The following is an 18,037-nucleotide window of genomic DNA, read 5'->3' as shown; positions in this document are numbered from 1 at the left end:
ATAAATCGATAGCTATATTCAATGCGTATGCCATTTCCCATATATACATTAAATAGTAGTATCCTGCCACTGCTAAATTTTGTCCTCCTGCTTTGGTAGGCGCATTTATTCACATTATATATATTAACATTCACAGTTAATCTGGCTAACATTTTTGTGTGGTTCATGTCAAATGGATATAAATCAGGTTATAATACAAATACCCATTCTCTAATTATCTTCTTATATAATACCACTACCATGGCTGTCCGTTTTATCTGTACAGGATTTTAAATCACCTCCCAAACCGTCTGACCTATTGACCTGAAATTTGGTACACATATACTACATGACCTCTACTGTCCACTTTCAGGGTGATGATTTTATTACTGTTTTTATTTTTATTATATTTTATTGTAGAATCAACTCTCGGCAGTGGCCATCAGGGCGGCCGTGTGGCGCATACATACGGGTGCCGTTCTCATCCCTACCTCCTTCGCCGTCACTTCCCCTATCTCTTAATATCCTAAATCATTCTTGAGGCAGATTGAAGACTTAAGTGCTAGCTTAAGTGAAAAATTAAGAAAAATATACTAAGTAATTGCAACACAAAAACTGACTTAATCAGTTTTAATGCGAAAAGATGCCAACGGAAGAAGAGAAGAAGTGGGCCGCTAGGGTGGAGAAAAGAAGAGCTGCTCAGGAAGCAGCAAGTGCATCAACCTCTGAGCAAACGAATGATAAACGTACAGAGAAGGAGGATGAAAACTAGGAATGCTCAAGTCAAGTGGATTCACTGCACGTTATCATGCAGTCCGCCATTACTGGTTCAATAATATTATCCACCAATTTCGTTTATTGTCTATACCTTTACTCATTCATTTTTATTGTGTCACAATGAACCTGGGCTACATCTTCATCCATGGTGGTCATACACAAAAGACAGAATGATTCCTGTTGAGGTTATATCTGTGGCTTTGTCCAAGAACTTAAAAGACGCTGAACCACAAACACTAGAACATTTAGTACATTATTGATACAAGTGGCTTCCTCAACTCTTCACTGTTTTTCCAATTGCCGTTTTTTGACTGCCTCATCAGAGAGATGGTCGATCTCAAAATTAAAATGCTCCTTCAAATCATACATTGCCATAAAAGGTATTCCGTACCTAGAGTCTCCCAGCAAATGATGACAGTCCAGCTTTTAGTAAGGCAGGCCTTGTGAGTGTGTCTGAATCGCTTCCTCTGGCCACACTGAGTTCTTCAGCCATAGTGTACCTGGGAAGGGAGGACTTATCTAGGCAGAGGAGAGTGTGTTTTTTTGCCATGGAATTGGTTCTGATTTGTTTTTGATTTAATGAAGGTACTAGAATTTGTGAAGGTGATCCTCCTTTGTGATTTTGATGCAGTACTGATAGACTGTTGAGATTTTTGTTGATGGTTGCCTTTTGGGACAGTTAGCTGCTCAACAGCTGTCAAAATTTCTCTAGAGATGCAGATGGCCGCTGACTGCACAGACACCTGTATAGTGTCAGGCTGATTATCGTCATCTTAGTTTTGTCTTAACCTTAACATGGTGGTGTAAGCTTTATTTAAAATTGGTTCTCCAAGTTGGGACACCAACCTTAGATTAAAATGAGGTGCTGGAGCATTGACAAAAACTTGTTATTTACCCAACTTAATTAGTGAAGCCATTTTATTTTTATTTCCATTTTATTGCAAAGCACAGTTAGAGTCCTCAGTTTATTTTGCATTAGTTTGAAAGTCGTAAGTCGGAGTCTGCACAACATCTTCCAGAGTGCTTCCCCACTAATTGTAGACAGAGACATTGGTCATCTCATGAATGTTTGTAGTTTTACCAGGCTAAATGTCCTAGTGTCATGGGATTGTCTGAAGTCAAGCAGAGACTCCGGAAGGATTTCTTTGGCAACTTAGAGCATGTATGTGATGATTTTCCAGGTGCTAGAGTGAAGAGAAATGCAGCGGTACCTTCTTTTTGTCACCATTTTTGAAAATGATGAATATTGAGACCGATACCCAGGCTCTGCTACATAAAGACAGCCACCATCCCAAACACACCTCTGCCGAGATTCCACAGAATCTGCACTGGACGGGAGGACTTTGAACAAGCGACTACCATTCTGTTTGAAGCACTCAGAACTAGAGGTTACGGGAGATCCTTCCTGAGGAGGATTAGAAGCACTTTTTTGAAACAGAAGGGAAAGGGTGGAGAATAATAAAGAGATCATACCTTTTATTTCCAGATACTCCCAGAAAAGCATTCAAGCCAATATGAGAATCAAATACAATTTCCAGCAGACTCTGGGTGGCAACACACTACAGGAGTACAAAGTGATTGCGGTGTACAGGAAGAACAAAAGTCTGGGGGTCATCTTGGTACGGAGCAAACTGCAAACACCTGGGGATATTCAACTCCAGATGGAACCTGCTTTTTCTGAGAAAATACAGACTTTGAAAACCTATTGCAACAACAGTACATTTAGAGTACAATAAAACCCCTCCTTGGAAGACACAAACTGCATATATATATAATTTAAATGCCATAGGTGTAATTTATTATATGTGAGAGAGTCGAAAAATGCAGTAATGGCCAGACGCTCAAGACCTCTACAACATCAGGAACAGTAAAGAAGTACAGAGACCATTGGTGGGGCATTTCTTACACCATGAGCTAACGAATCTCAGAATCTGTCCCATTGCATGAGACCAGAATTGGACAGATAGGCAGAGAAAGCTGAAAGAAGGAGAATGGATTAAAAAACTGGGAACTGTCTATCCAATGGGCAAAGCATTCTAGTAGTACTGTTTGGAAGGGAAAAAAACATGGGCCTGCATAAGATGAGGTAATAGACCTCCACTCATGCACATCTTATGCAGACGATACTCAACTCTATTTCAATTTAAAAGTGTAACTTCATCAGAGCTCTCTCAGCTCACAACCTGCCTCAATGAAATGAATAACTGGATGGAGCAGAACTCTTTAAAATTAAATTGCAACAAAACTGAACTCCTGCATATTGGGACTAAAGTATAACATGGTGGTGATCTCATCAGACCTGCCTCCACTGCAAAGAATCTTGGTGTCATCTTTGATTCCTCCCTTTCTTATTCCGCCCGCATAAATCACATTAAGAAACTTTCTTACTTTCACCTCCGTCACGTATCCTGTGTTCGCTCCTTCCTCTCCTTTTCTAACGCTGAGAAACTTGTCCCTGCTTTTATCACATCCCACGTCGATTATTGTAACTCCCAACTGGCAGGTGCCCCTTCTAATCTTATATCACAGCTCCAGCTCAAAACTCGGCTGCAAGAGTCCTTACTCGAACCAGCAGCAGCGAGCACATCACAGCCATCCTGCTCTGCCTTCACTGGCTCCCTGTGTCTAACAGAATCGAATATAAAATCCTACTAATAACCTACAAAGCCTTAAATGACCTTGCACCAAACTACATCAGTGACCTTCTCCATCCCTATGTGCCTGCCCACCCACTAAGGTCCTCTGATTCTGGCAATCTTGTTGTGCCCCACACTAACCTGCACTCCATGGATGACGGGGTCTTCAGCTGTATAGCGCCCAGACTCTGGAATGACCTACTGAAATTAATCAGATCAGCTGACTCCATGAATTCTTTTAAAAAAACAATTCAAAATCCATCTGTTCAGGAAGGCTTTTAGCTCTACTTAAATTTATTACCCTTCTTTCAGTTTACTTCTATGTCATAATGCTCATGTAACCTGTATGTGTGTGTGCTATACCATCAGTTATGTTGTCTGTTTGGCTTTTTCTCTGAATTCACTATCTTAATCTTCTTTATTTATTTATCTGGTTTGTACAATGCTATATGCTGTATACCCTGCCGTTCTTTCTTAAATTCTGTGAAGTGCCTTGAGCATGGGAAAGTCGCTATATAAATAAAATGTATTAGATAGATGGATAGATAGATACTTTATTAATCCCAAGGGGAAATTCACATAATCCAGCAGCAGTATACTGATACAAAGAAACAATATTAAATTAAATAGTAATAAAAATGAAAAGAATTAAAATAAAATTAATGTTCGCATTTACTCCCCCGGGTGGAATTGAAGAGTCGCATAGTGTGGGGGAGGAACGATCTCCTCAGTCTGTCAGTGGAGCAGGACAGTGACAAAAGTCTGTCACTGAAGCTACTCCTCTGCCTGGAGATGATCCTGTTAAGTGGATGCAGTGGATTCTTCATGATTGACAGGAGTTTGCTTAGTGCCCGTCGCTCTGCCACAGATGTTAAACTGTCCAACTTTAATCCTACAATGGAGCCTGCCTTCTTAACAAGTTTGTCCAGGCGTGAGGCGTCTTTCATCTTTATGCTGCCACCCCAGCACACCACCGCGTAGAAGAGGGCACTCGCCACAACCGTCTGGTAGAACATCTGCAGCATCTTATTGCAGATGTTGAAGGATGCCAACCTTCTCAGAAAGTATAGTCGGCTCTGAGCTTTCTTACATAGAGCATCAGTATTGGCAGTCCAGTCCAATTTGTCATCCAGCTGCACTCCCAGATATTATATTATTATTAGACAATTTATAGTTTACAGCTAACAGGAATTTACATTTTATACCTGGAAAAAACACAGCGTAAATACTGTGCAAATGTGCAGACTCCATGTCCAGGGGTGTGCAAAGTCATTCCTGGAGGGCCGCAGTGGCTGCAGGTTTTTGTTCCAACCCAGTTGCTTAATTAAAAAAAATCCTTGTCAATTATTTAATTTCAGGGCTCGTTAGTGCTTTAACTCTGCCATGTCAGGTCATTCTCATATCCTAGATATTTTTTCCTTTCTAAGGATATCATCCAAATGATTTGAAGTCTAAAACAGATAAGTAATTCTCAGTCATTCACTTTTTTCTTTTCATTTTCTTTCCAAGTATTTAATTAAACCAAATAGTGCATGATAAACACACGCAGGTGTAAATGGAAACAAGCTTAATGGAGAAATGCTGAATTTCTTTTGTCATTTGCATCTGATTGCTAATAAGGGTTGATTAGAAACCAAGACTACAGCTGTTTAAGACTAAAATAAGCAATGAGGGTTCAAAATCTAAACAAGTGAGACAACTAAAATGAAGCAGAAGTGTTACTTGAGCAGTAAGGGCTTCTTATGAAGCAACTGGGTTGGAACAAAAACCTGCAGCCACTGCGGCCCTCCAGGAATGACTTTGCCCACCCCTGATAGACAGTGGCCAGGTCAGTAATCAAACACAAGTTCCTGTAGCTACGAGGAGCAGATTCATCCACTATTAATTATTCTCTACTGCTCTTTCAATATAAGTTTTTTTTCTTTCTCTTGAGTACTGCGTCACTCTCGCTTTAGGGTAATGCAGTAGCTAAATTGTTTGAATATACAAATCTTGCCAACTTTAGCTGCTCAGAGTGACACAGGTTCTGTAGTAAAACTCAAAGGAAATTGTCTTATTAACCTAGAAAGTAATGCAAATCGGCTGAACTCTGTCAAAGCTGTATTACCCCAAGTAACAGTACCTGTAAAATTCCCTCTGTGTGTGCATATTAAAAAAAAAAAAAAAGTCTTATACAATTGTAGAGCAACATGTAGAGATTTGGAGACCTCCTTTTTGCTATGGCTATGGTTGTTCTTAATTCAAGCATCTTACGCAATGCTTGCAAAATGTATGTTTTGCACTAAGCCTTCTCTTCACTGAGAAAACCAGAATGAATCCAAAGCCTTGACTTAAAAGGTGGGACAGAACATTTAACAAAAAAAACTCTGCTGCCTTGCTAATGTTTGTGGTGCACCACCTGTGGGAATTTAGGAGCAATACATTTTGTTGCTTAGGTGTCAGTGATATTTAATAATGGAAAATATTTCAATACTCTGCAGTGTTTGTTTTATTTTTGACTGCCATTCAAGGTTGTAACTGATGCATTACTTATACTGGGTCCTAATCTGAGTCGGGTTTAAAGTTAGACCTTGCTTTATGAACGTGAATTGACTCCAGTATCTGAGTATGCACAGAAGACACATATTTTGGCAGCATATACTTTTTTTTAAGTCAAGATTTCTATCTGTCTGTAAAGCAAAAGTAGCAGAGGCTGGACTGGGGCTTACCTTGCAGCCTACTTATCATTATTCCACTGATTGCAACTAGTTTGAAACTTGCTATTGAAACTTGCCATTGCAAAATCATTATGAACTTTTTATATTAAATTTGACTTGATGAATGAATACATATAACTACACTCAAGGTTTCCTTTTGGTTGATTCCCATTGATTAGAAAATGGAGTGTATAATAATTGTCTGCTTTGCTATAATTGCATGTTGTCATTTTGGGGGAAAAGCATTATCCAGATTGTATTACTTCATTTCTCAAGAAGTATAGGTACAGTAATGGATTCCTTTTTCTCACTCACGGGACTTTCCAAGGAAACTTCGCTGGATTAGAGAAGACACTTTTTGCTTGATCAAAGTGTGAGTCAAAATGCATCAAGTGGAAAAATGTTTGATTCCTCCAGCAGTACAGCTAACGTCATGTCATTTTCTAACCTGCTTAATCCAGACCAGGGTCGTGGGAGGGTGCCGGTGCCTATCCCGACTAGCATAGGACACAAGGCAGAAAGAAACCCGAGACTGTGCGCCAGTTCATCTTATGTGATTGAACTAAACATCTTGTGTTTGTGTTTCCAGTGGATCTTAATGTTTTAATTTTTGGGGGACTTTTTTTTTGGTAATGGTTAGCAAGAAAGTTCCTGACACCCCCTCTTTTTTTTTTTTTTTAAACATATGTTTAGTGCTCCGTTGTGTAATCCATTTTACTTCAGCTGGGAACTTGATCATCATAATCTGTTTAATAATGTTTTTTGAAGGTGGTGGAGGGAATATTATGGGAAATTTAATGCTGTTTTTGAAAGCAAAATGGGCTGATTTAAACAGTTGTCAACATTCCTTGGGCTTTGTTGTCCTACCACATTCCACACTAGATGATTAAGATGACACTGAGTTCATAATATTATGTACAGTTTCACGCCCATTCATAATTTCACACAGTGTTCACTGATAATACACATGTGTTTAATGAACGTCATTAATCTGCTCAGTTTCTATTGCTGTGTCCTAATGTTGCGAAGTTTACATAAATGGGTGAAATCAAGTGCTTCATTTAATTTTCTAAGTATGATATTTCTATCTAGTAAGAACTGTAAAAGAAAGACATGGCGGCAGAGCGAGCAGTGCTCCTCCTTCACAGATCCAGCATTCTAAATCTCATGTCTGGTTGTTGTTCATGGGGATTATGTGCGCTCTTCCTACGTCTGTTCTAGTTTCCCTCTGGATATTCTGGTTTCCTCCGACTTTTTCAAAGACATGCAAGTTAGGACAGTTGTTGGCTGCTGTGTGAGTGGTGTTGGCGAGTGGGCCCTGCTTTTAAGATATGTTCTGGATCTTTTAACCCTGAAGTAGATTACGTGGATTGGTGATTGATTGATTTACGTCGTGTGAATACTGAGATATCCATACATTTTTGATGTATGCAGCAAGCTGTTGGAAGTGTTCTATTAGTCCATAGTCGCCAGTTTGGTGTTCTATGCCACAGTCTCCTGGGAAAGCAACTTGAGCTCAAAAGATGCACAATGGCAAACCCTGGACACACTAGAAGCTGTTGTGGAAAAGAGGATGGTGACAAAATTGGATGCCATCAGAAAAAAATCCCCTCCATCCCTTCCAGGAGGTGCTATCTTGGAGCACTATTAGCCATACTCTCATTCCACCACAGTGTGCTAAGAAGAGCCTGCTGATGTCAAGCAATTCAGTTCTTCCTCCTGACGTACATGAAATTTCTGCACAATATGCATATTTGTTTTTTTATTTATTGATTGATTGATTGGCTTTATTATCCATCCTGTCAGTCTGTATCCTAGTTTTGCATGCTTCTGCTGCTGTATGCATCTGAATTTACCCATGGGATTAATAAAGTTTATCTAATCTGATTTTATCTAAAGGATACAAAAAATTGACCCATAACTGAATATAATAAATTACACAGACAACAATTTAAAATATTGCAATCTTGGTAAAATATTTTCATATAAAACAGGTTATTTCTGTCCGTAAACAGTTTGTTTTTGCTTTATCATTTGTGATGTTGCATGAACTGCATGGATAATGCTTTCCACATTCACTGTTAACAGGAGTAGCAACTGTGAGGGCTAAGGGGCGCCAGTGAGCCCCAAATTTTGACCACACTAACACAGTACCTGGTTCAAATAAAGGCTGTTTTATTACAATTCCCTTGTATACACAAGCACCAAAACAAGTTGTCTCTTCTCACATTTTCCTCTGCTGCTCTCTCTACCGCACTGCTCTCCTCCAGACCGGTGTTGCCTGTCTCCTCTCCCAGCTCCAACCCGTCAGTACAAGGCTGCCCGGTCCCTTTTTATTGAGGACCTGGGAGTACTTCCGGTGATGTGACGTAGCCAGTTGGAAGCACTTACGGGTTATGAGAAAGCCAGGGAGATCCTCACCCAGCAGCACCCTCTGTTGTCCACCAGGGATCCCTAATGGGCTGCTCTTCCGTATTCCCAACTCCCATGCAGCCCTGCAGGTGTCCAAACTGGAACTCTATATGAGAGACACTGCCGCCTATTAAAGTGGGGAATGAACTGCTTCCTGTCTTGCTCTCCTACCATGTACTCTTAAGGCATCACACCCAGGACGGAAGATCATAAGCTGTCCTGAACGGGGAATGCCCTCATTTAGTCCATCCATGGCATCTCTGCTGGGTATGGACTCCATGTCAGTCCTGGGCAGGACACCCAGCCATCCTCTGGGGTATCTAAACAACCTTCACTTTATGTAGTGCACCCACCATGTTGAGAAGGCTCAGCATAGAATTTGAAAGCAGTTTGTCATATTTATAGAAGACCCTATTGCCAAAATGTTTTGGTTTTGACCGTGAAGCTACTAGTGTTGCTAATACTTGTATCAAGGTGAAAACAACACAAAAGTACCTATTGACAATAGAGAGCCAGTCTACACACTTTACCAAAATAGCCATTTAGAAATCAATGTAGTTGAACTGTAAAAATATGAAGGGATGAATACAGCCACAGAAGACAGAAAACAGTGAAATCAAACTGTATAATGCTCATTTTAAAATGTGTTTTAAATGTGCTGTAAGTCTGAGTACTGAGCAACCACATAAAATATTTGAAGTAATCATGGCAGGGTCCAGTGGTACCCCCTCCTTCCATTTTCAAAGTGACAAATGAATGTTCATGTTCATTAGTTCATATCTTCATTTTTCCTTAGAAATTTCAGGGGTGGTTCCTGACATTCCCACTGTGAGCTCCACTAAGAATAAGAGAGTAGTCCATTGTTTGAAACTCGGAGGTCAAGCAAAAACCAAAAGTTGCAACAATAGCTGCCATCATTAATGAGAGGAGCTCCTGTGTTGTACAGTTTACAGAATCTGATCTCGAAATGATCACATATAACATAAAGTCTTTGTCTTTGCTAGAAAAATAGCCGATGTAAAACCTGAAGAGAAAAGCATTACTTTAGAAATTGAAAATTGAAAATTGCACAAAACATTTTGACTTTGCACTTGCAAAATGGGGAGAATCATGTGGTTGGATCAAGGATTAGAGCAGTGGTTACAAATATGGCATTGGTTTATTTTGGGCTGGAAAATATGGCGGTAAACCAGCAATACATTCTTTAAACTGAAATGGGTGGTCTTCTAATGAGCTGCATATGTGTTCTTTATGTAGTTTAATGAATAACCTGAGATCCTTTGGTATGTACTCTTATCTTTTATTTTGCTCTGTGAATCAGGGTGCCTTTTGTTCAAGTTTACATTTCTTTCTTTAGCTGATATTATTATGTACAGTATAAACAATGACTTGCACATAACAATGATACAATTATTTACATACTTGAGGAATTGGGACCTTAACAAGTTAGGAAAATTTTCTGGTGATGCCAATGGTCGGTACTTGGGGTTCCACTGTCTTAAATGAAAGATTCAATACTGCATGATCTTCATTTTGCAACCAATGATGAAGCAACTCTTCACAAACTATTTAGCACTAATCCTTTAATCTCTTTATTACTTGTTGTGTTTACCTTGCTCATTGTACGAAGGCTCTCTCAAAACCACCTTTGAACCTTTGGCAAAGCTGAATTCTTAAAACTTGCTTGGGGAATCTATAGCTGGTGAGTTTGATGCTTAATGGCTTTGTTTTTTTTTTTGTAGTACTGCCCATAATTGCTGTATCACTGGCCCAAAACAATAATTCTATCTAGACGCAATCTTGAGTTGGCATTGATGCATGTATGAAGGGATAAGTGAGGCTGATTTTTAATAATCTGCTCCCTGAAGGGTGTGTTGGCTGACTTGATAAAATTAAAAAGGAGAAAATCAGTATTCAGTTATAGCTTGTTGGGCCAATACCCTGTTTACAGTGGTCCATGCTCTACTAATCATTTTTATCATTAGCAGAGCCTGGCACTACTTTTTAGTTCATTAAAATACTCTCCTTCTTTTCTATCTCGCTGTATTTCTGTTGTTTTAGGTCTTTTTTTTGTTTTTCTAATCTTTTATTGACCCATCCAAGCAGTTCACTGTACTCATGCTTTCTTTAAGATTTCCTTTTCTTTCTGGGTCTTGTGCACTTTACCCCAAGTATTACAAATTTAGCCAAGTTCTTGTGAAATGTCATTTGCAACAATTTAATATACGGTGTGGTGTATGGTTTCAATATATTAACAAATTATATAGTTGTTTTAAACTGCTTTTGTTAAGTCAGCTAGGCATTAGTGTAGCAGGTGTCTGAACAGAGTAGTCGCTCATGTAACATATTGTTGCAAATAAAGCGACCAGTTAACACTTTCTTGTATACGAAGTACAGGGAGAGAATTGTAATCGTCCAAAATTTGGAATTTCGAAATTTTGATGAATCTCGACGTTTTAAACTTCCCTGAGTCCGATTTACTTTCTTGTAGGCAAAGTATTGTAATTGTCCAAAAATTTGATTTTGAGATTTTGATGAATCCCAACATTTGTCCGAAAATACCATTTTTGGAATTTTGTGTGTGTGTGTAAACACGATAACTTGTGTACGCTTTCACTTAGGTCAACCAAATTTTGCATACAAGTAGGTGCAAAATGTACATTTCTATAATCTTTTGAGGTTTTTCCCGCTAAATGGAAGTGGTACTTTTATTCATGCAGCTGCAGAGTTGGATTTATTCAACTTTGCTTTTATAATAATTGTTCAGTATATTATTAATTTGATTTGATTTGTTGTTGATGGTTTTTTAATGTACATAATATAAAAATATAATCATTGTCTTGCGGTCTGCTCCTCAAATATCCATCCCCATATCTGAGTATATGAGAAAATCTAGGGGAGAGCACTCCCGATTTTTATTTTAGGAGAGTTGGTTTACAGCTCTTTTCCTATCACCAGCCTTGTTCTGATTCTGCGTTTTATTCTGTGCTACCACCCAGCTTCTTTTCCATTGTCTGTTTCAGTGTACAGGTAGACATTCGGTAATCCTTCTTCTGAATAATCCAATTCCTTAACTAATCCAGCATCAATTTCCAAGTTCCCAGGCCACTGTAATGTCAATGTAAAGCGATTTCCATCATTAAGCGGACCAACATAATTCAGGCAAATATCCTTTATCACTGGTATGTTTGGCCAATTTTTTTTTTTTTTTGGACAAATGTTTCAGGTGCCTTCACATCTGTCCTTATAGCCTCACCACTCACCTTTTACATTGTGCAATTTAAACTGCTAAGTAAGTAAAGCGCTTGAACCATCCTGAACTAGCAGGAAAGTGCACATTATACTCAGTTGCAGCTTTTCCTTTTAACATTACATGTGGTCTCTGTGCCTTTGCGGTGATTGTTGTGGCTCTGATGGAGATTCGATTGTGGGTCTGGTGCTTTATCCAGTTTTCTATATCTGATACGGGGGTCACTCCCAAGTCTCACCACTTTGTTAATCTGATTATATGTTCATGTGACATGATTTACACGGTGGAAACTCTAAGAAGAGCCTGACTGCAGTTTGCAGTTCTACACAGCACTCTTACTACACAATACCCCCCACTACAAGATGTCGCTGAGTAAAATAATCCATCCTTACCTGTGTCAGTACAGTGTATTAGGTGCTTCATTAAAGTTTCACTTACCTCTCATTTAATGTTTCTTTTTATTATAGGCACATTACTCAACTTGCAGCGAGTTTTCTGATATTATTATAATGGTGGGATGTAGCTATTATTTACCTGTACCCCTTAGGCATATGTTACCTATGCCTGTACAGTACATTACTTAATTAAAATTACACTTTTGTTTTCATTTAATATTTCTAGTTTATTTATTGTCCAACTTGTATTGATTTACACGATATTTTCAAAGTTATGATGAGCTGCTGAGTTACTGTTTAGAGGAGGTCCTTCTGTGAGCCGGCATTTTCACTAATCCGGCACTCCTTAGTTCTGAATGGTACCAGATTAGCAAAGGTCTACCTGTACCACTTTTTGTTAGACTGGCCTTGTGAACAGTGTATGAAGAAATACAAATGTTTTGCAGAGCTGGAATGTTAACCTTAAACTTTTAATTGATTGTCTTTGTATTAAAAATGAGCAACAAATGAGTTGTGTCAAATGTTTATTTGAGACCTCAAGTTTATCAAAGTAACAGATGGGTAGTCCGGCTTACTGACTAAAGATCTGGGCAATAAACCAAGACCACTGGGTCAGTTCCCAACATTTATTCATTGTGTCACCACATTACCTGAGCTGCAGCTTTTGGGAAATGTAAACATTTGTGTGAGTGTTAATGTGTGAAATGCTCCAGGGTGGTTGTTGTCCCTAAAGGTGTTGATGTACCTTAAAGTTGGTTGTTTTGACTCGCCACCCCATTTCTTGCTGAGGTGGAGACTTAGATGTGACTGATGATGACATTTATTAGTGTCATTATTGTTACATGTGTAATCAATACGCAGCACATCAACATAATTAGTGAGAATAACTACCTCACCTCGAAACCGCTGTCGTGCTTACCTGAAAAATCTCCGAACACATTTGTCATAACATAGGAGCCACTAATTATATGTCATACAAAAAAAGATTATATACCAGATGTGTTACTGGAAAAATGTTTTTCCTTGTTTTAATTGAGCCTGCCTGTTTCTATGCTTTTTAATAATAAATAATAAATTTTATTTGTAATGCACTTTTATATTTTAGCAACCTCAGAGTCAAAAATAAGAGTCATTAAAAAAATATATATATAATTTTTTTTTTTATATATTTTGTAGTAGATATTTAATTTCTATCTAAGTTGTACCACCACCACAGGTTGCTGCATGATCAGAAAACCGCTAGGGAAAAGCAGTTTGCTATTAAAAATCTTTCGGGTAACGTGACCAACGTTCGTCCTTATATATGACCCCTCACCACATGCTCCAGATCAGCATCAGACAATAAGCATTACCACGATGAAGAAGAGAAAAAAAATCTGTACATATATATTTACATTTAGACAGAAAAACCAAACAAGTACTTAACATAGAATCAAAAATAACCTTTCACAGATTAGGGGGGTGAGGTGTTCTCACCTAAGATAAACCGGTTTCCCAAATTGGTTTACTGTCCTTACAGTTCCTCCTCAAGATGTAAAGTGGAAGCCTCACGGAGTATGCCGGCCAAACCGAGCCGATAACAAAAAAAAAGTTCTGTCCTACTGGTCCAAAGAGTCGATTGCCCCGGCAAAACCAAAAATGTCTGTCTTCAGAGATGCGTCTCCCTTGTATCGCCAAGTGAGGAAAAAAAAACTTCGTCCAGCAGGTGTATTCTTGGTGCTGCCTCGTTGCTTCTCCTTACTCCACGGCACGATGTCTCTCTCCCAACACCCCCCACTTCTTTACCAGTTAAAAGTCTTCAGCATCAATCGTCCTGTCCGTGTTGTGACCTCCCCCTTAAAGGTGTATTATCAGTAACCCATTTTCTTGAAGCGCACCCTAAGGAGCTGACAACGGGACAATAGCACAACGTGACCATAATATTTTGTCTTTAAATGCCTAGAGTTTGAAGTTACCTCTGGAAATAAAAAGTGGAAATCTTGATGTTATGGTGCATGTTCTCCTTTTTGTCATCCAGTAGTAACTGGGATAAAGCGATGAGAAAACACGTCAGCAAAGCACAATGCTAAAATCCAATAAACTGCTTATACTACAAGTATGAAAGAAGAGTGAACAAATAATTTGAATGTCACCTGCTGTTTGTCATACAGGTATAATTGTATTATCTTCTGGTTCATTCTTGTAGTTTATAATACTGTTGTGCTCTCCAGCTTCTCACCTGTTTTAGGTTTAGTGCAACTCTAATCAGAGAGTGCGGAGCTCCTGTTGTTTTCTTGTAGTAGTTGGAAAATAGTTTCCCTTTCCATTTGTGATGTGCTAAGCTAAAGGCCCTAGCTGTCTCCTTATCTCACAATCCCGCATGTCAAAGCCTGTTAAAGAACTTGGAGCAGATGGCTACATGATATAAACTCCCCTCCCTTCTCGTTTTGAGTAAGGTTTGTCATCCTCTCACAGTGACAGATTGATACATCTTTTGTGTTTTATTTCACCTTGATTTTGACATCTAATTTTTGTTTATTTTACATCACCACATTTTCTTCAGGGCGGCACGGTGGCGCAGTGGTAGCGCTGCTGCCTCGCAGTTAGGAGACCCGGGTTCGCTTCCCGGGTCCTCCCTGCGTGGAGTTTGCATGTTCTCCCCGTGTCTGCGTGGGTTTCCTCCGGGTGCTCCGGTTTCCTCCCACTATCCAAAGACATGCAGGTTAGGTGGATTGGCGATTCTACATTGGCCCTAGTGTGTGCTTGGTGTGTGGGTGTGTTTGTGTGTGTCCTGCGGTGGGTTGGCACCCTGCCCAGGATTGGTTCCTGCCTTGTGCCCTGTGTTGGCTAGGATTGGCTCCAGCAGACCCCCGTGACCCTGTATTCGGATTCAGCTGGTTTGAAAATGGATGGATGGATGGACATTTTCTTCATAAATGAAAGGTGAGAAAATAGAAATGTAAACATTAATGATCTGTTTTGTGCAACAGTGAAATATTATACCATATCTTGGAGTTTTCCTTTGTAATGTGAAATGTTTACAGTGTAGTACCTTAAAGGTGATTGATTACATATCATATCTTTTTTATTTAGCAGAACAGGTAAACCTGTAGCTTATGTAGATGCATACATACGGTACGTACACCTGGGAATGCATAATCCAAGCCAGCAGTGGTTGCTCACCCTGTGACTGCGGTGATTCTGATACACCTAGTTTTATGGGGTGAGAGTTTGAGCCCCACCGCCTACTCGGTGGCATCTTACTCACGTTTGTACTGTAGGCTCTGTGCCACAGGCCAGTAAATTGCGCATAATAACCTATTCTGACTGGCGGTTCCATTTTCTTGTAAGGCACAGCATCAACAAGTAAACCAGCTTTCTTACCCTTTGTCTTGTTTGTACATGTTTTGTACGCCTTTCATTCACTTTGCCTATGCAGTTCACGGGGAAATTAGTCCTGCGTCATAAAAATGAGGATTGAAATGTACTTTTAGTGAGGAGTTGGTTCCTGGCTGCTGCCATAGAAAAGTTTATTCGTGTTTTACATTCCTTACCTGCTTTATCCTTGCTGATCAGGATCAGCATGTGGGGGGTTTCTAGACAGTCTAAGACACTGATTGTATGTTTTCCATTTTTTTTTTTTAAATGGCTGTAAAAAGAAACCAAATGACAACACACCTCCCACCCAGTCTCACCTGTGACATCATCTACTTCCGCAGCTGTAGTTGTACAGTCTTGACAGACACTGCTTGAATGCGGAACTTGGGCTGTTGAACACAATGATTCAGTTTTTATAGGCTTTTCTGCCCCGAGTCCCAGAGCCATGAATGCTCAGAACAAAACTGAAGAAAAAGCATGGCCTTTCAGTTTTAAACCAGGGTCAGTTGAGATAGCCGTGGTAAAGAATATTTGGGAGGATGGGAGTATTATGAATAATTTCAACAAAAGGATTTCCAAGTGGTTGGGTGAGTACTTTCAGATGGTTTTGGGTGATTAAGGTGATTGGGTGCTTTCAGCAGAGTTAAACCGTATTAATCTTCTAAAGAGATAACGAACATGTAGTGCCTTGAAATGGTTGCCTATAAACGTACATGTCATTGTAAGTAATTTAATGCAAATGTTTGTGTCTCAAAAGTTGATTTGTTACATTTGTGCTTAAAGAAATACATGCGAGACTTTTTCTTTATTCCATTGCTCTCAAATGTCATCAAAGGGCTGAACTTTTGTGTTCATGGTCTCTTGAAGCTTATTAATATTAACTAATTTTGCTCTCTTCTCTACCATTTTTTAAAGAAATATTGTTTTTAATAATAAAAATACTACACATTTATATTTTAGTGAGGCATATCCTATACCACACTATGCAATTTACTCAAAGTATTTTATTTAATACATTGATGGTCAAATGCTAGATACAGTAAATATATTGGGCATTTAATTTGTTGTGAGTTTTACGTATTACAGGGTGAAGTTATGAATGAATTTTACTTTGTTGGTGTTTGTGAATCTTTACAGCCCTTGTTATACTGAGAGGTTTGCCACTTATGGCTGTGATTTGTTACTTGAGGGGATGCAAGTGTGCCTGTAGAACATGGTTTTACTTGAGACTGTCGCCAATTTGACCCGTGGAACCTGTAGATCACAGTCTAAAATGTTCCATGTAGAACTTTCATCGGATTTGCAAGAATTTCAAACACTTGCTTTTGTGGCATTAGGATTCTCTGCACTGGTTGCCATACATTCATAATCTTTTTGAGTTATTGTAGGTATGCCCTGTACAGATGTGTGACAGTGTACTTGTATGATAACCTTGGCGTAAAGAATCCAAAATACTGCACTGTGCATGTATGGAAGCATGAAGCAGAAGGTAATGTGCACAATTACTATTTTTATTGATGAAAGAGGGAAACATTTCTTGACTGCCATTTCATGTGGGCACATAGAAGTTCTCATTCATGTGTTTAAAGGGGTACTGGTTGCATAAAGAGCCAAGAAGGCTCAAATGGACGTGGTACATGACTTTATTTTTCTACGCATTAACATATATTTATGTAACTTGTGTAAATGATTTGATATGTTGATGTATTCTGTACTGAGGGAGCCTTTTGTATAGATAGTAGTTTATGTGTCCCAAGAGAGAAACTTTGATTTTTACAGAAGCTCAAGAAATATTTTAACAAACAACAACCACCCTCCTCAAATATACACAAGAATTAAAATAAAGAAGAAAACTTCAAACTTGGCTAAAGATAAGAGAGCGGTCCCAGTGAAGCATTTTTAAGGCGTATTAATGGTTAAATGAGCCTCTGTAGGTTTTATTGACATTGCTCGTTGCTAGTCTGTCTGAGACCCACTTTGTGCAGCATTGTTTATAATGGCCATCAGTTTCATCTTCATCCTTTCCTCCACCGCTGCGTCCAGACTTTGTCCTGTAACTGAGCCAGCCTTTCTAACTATCTTTTTGATTCTTGAAGTTCTGTTACCAGTCCAATATACCACAGCATATATATTTGTACTGGCTGAAAATTGCCTAGTCCCCTATTTTAAAAAAAAAAAAATGGTAGCACAAGTATAAATATTAGTTTTCATTTTCTTCAATTTATTTTTCCCTTTAAACCTGGTACCCTCTACAAAAGGGTATGGCAGTGAGCCAAGGATCTTTGGTAAGAAACACCAAATAGGAAATATTTTACATTAAAGGAAATTGTACTAATGGAAAAGCAGTTTATCATAGTTAAACATTCTCTAGGAAACTGCTAATCGTAAGCATTTTTAAAAATCTCCCTCCGTATATTCAAGGTTGCAGATCTTACATGTTACATTTTTATGAAATACTGAATTAATATTAGTCTTGTTTTCTATAAGAAAATGTTTATATACCCTAAAGTCTATGTATTGCTGACTGGAACTGAT

The 18,037-nt window shown here is 38.9% G+C and overlaps 1 protein-coding gene across 6 annotated transcripts in view; it reads left to right on the top strand.

Annotated features, from left to right (window-relative positions):
* LOC120519123 (pleckstrin homology domain-containing family G member 3) overlaps positions 1-18,037 on the top strand; it is a 182,570-nt gene that overhangs the window by 94,830 nt on the left and 69,703 nt on the right. For 2 of the 6 annotated variants that reach the window (XM_039742238.1, XM_039742237.1), the window contains exon 1: positions 15,882-16,089. The exons of 2 other annotated variants lie outside the window; for them this stretch is intronic. In XM_039742238.1, the coding sequence (XP_039598172.1) occupies positions 15,948-16,089 (142 nt within the window). In that variant the 5' untranslated portion in view covers positions 15,882-15,947. Of the gene's footprint in view, positions 1-15,879; positions 16,090-18,037 lie in introns of those variants that run through there. 2 more of the 6 variants (XM_039742233.1, XM_039742234.1) reach the window with 2 other exon arrangements.

The sequence above is a fragment of the Polypterus senegalus genome, chromosome 18, assembly GCF_016835505.1.
Source record: "Polypterus senegalus isolate Bchr_013 chromosome 18, ASM1683550v1, whole genome shotgun sequence".
NCBI lineage: Eukaryota > Metazoa > Chordata > Cladistia > Polypteriformes > Polypteridae > Polypterus > Polypterus senegalus.
This window is presented reverse-complemented; position numbering and strand designations above follow the sequence as displayed.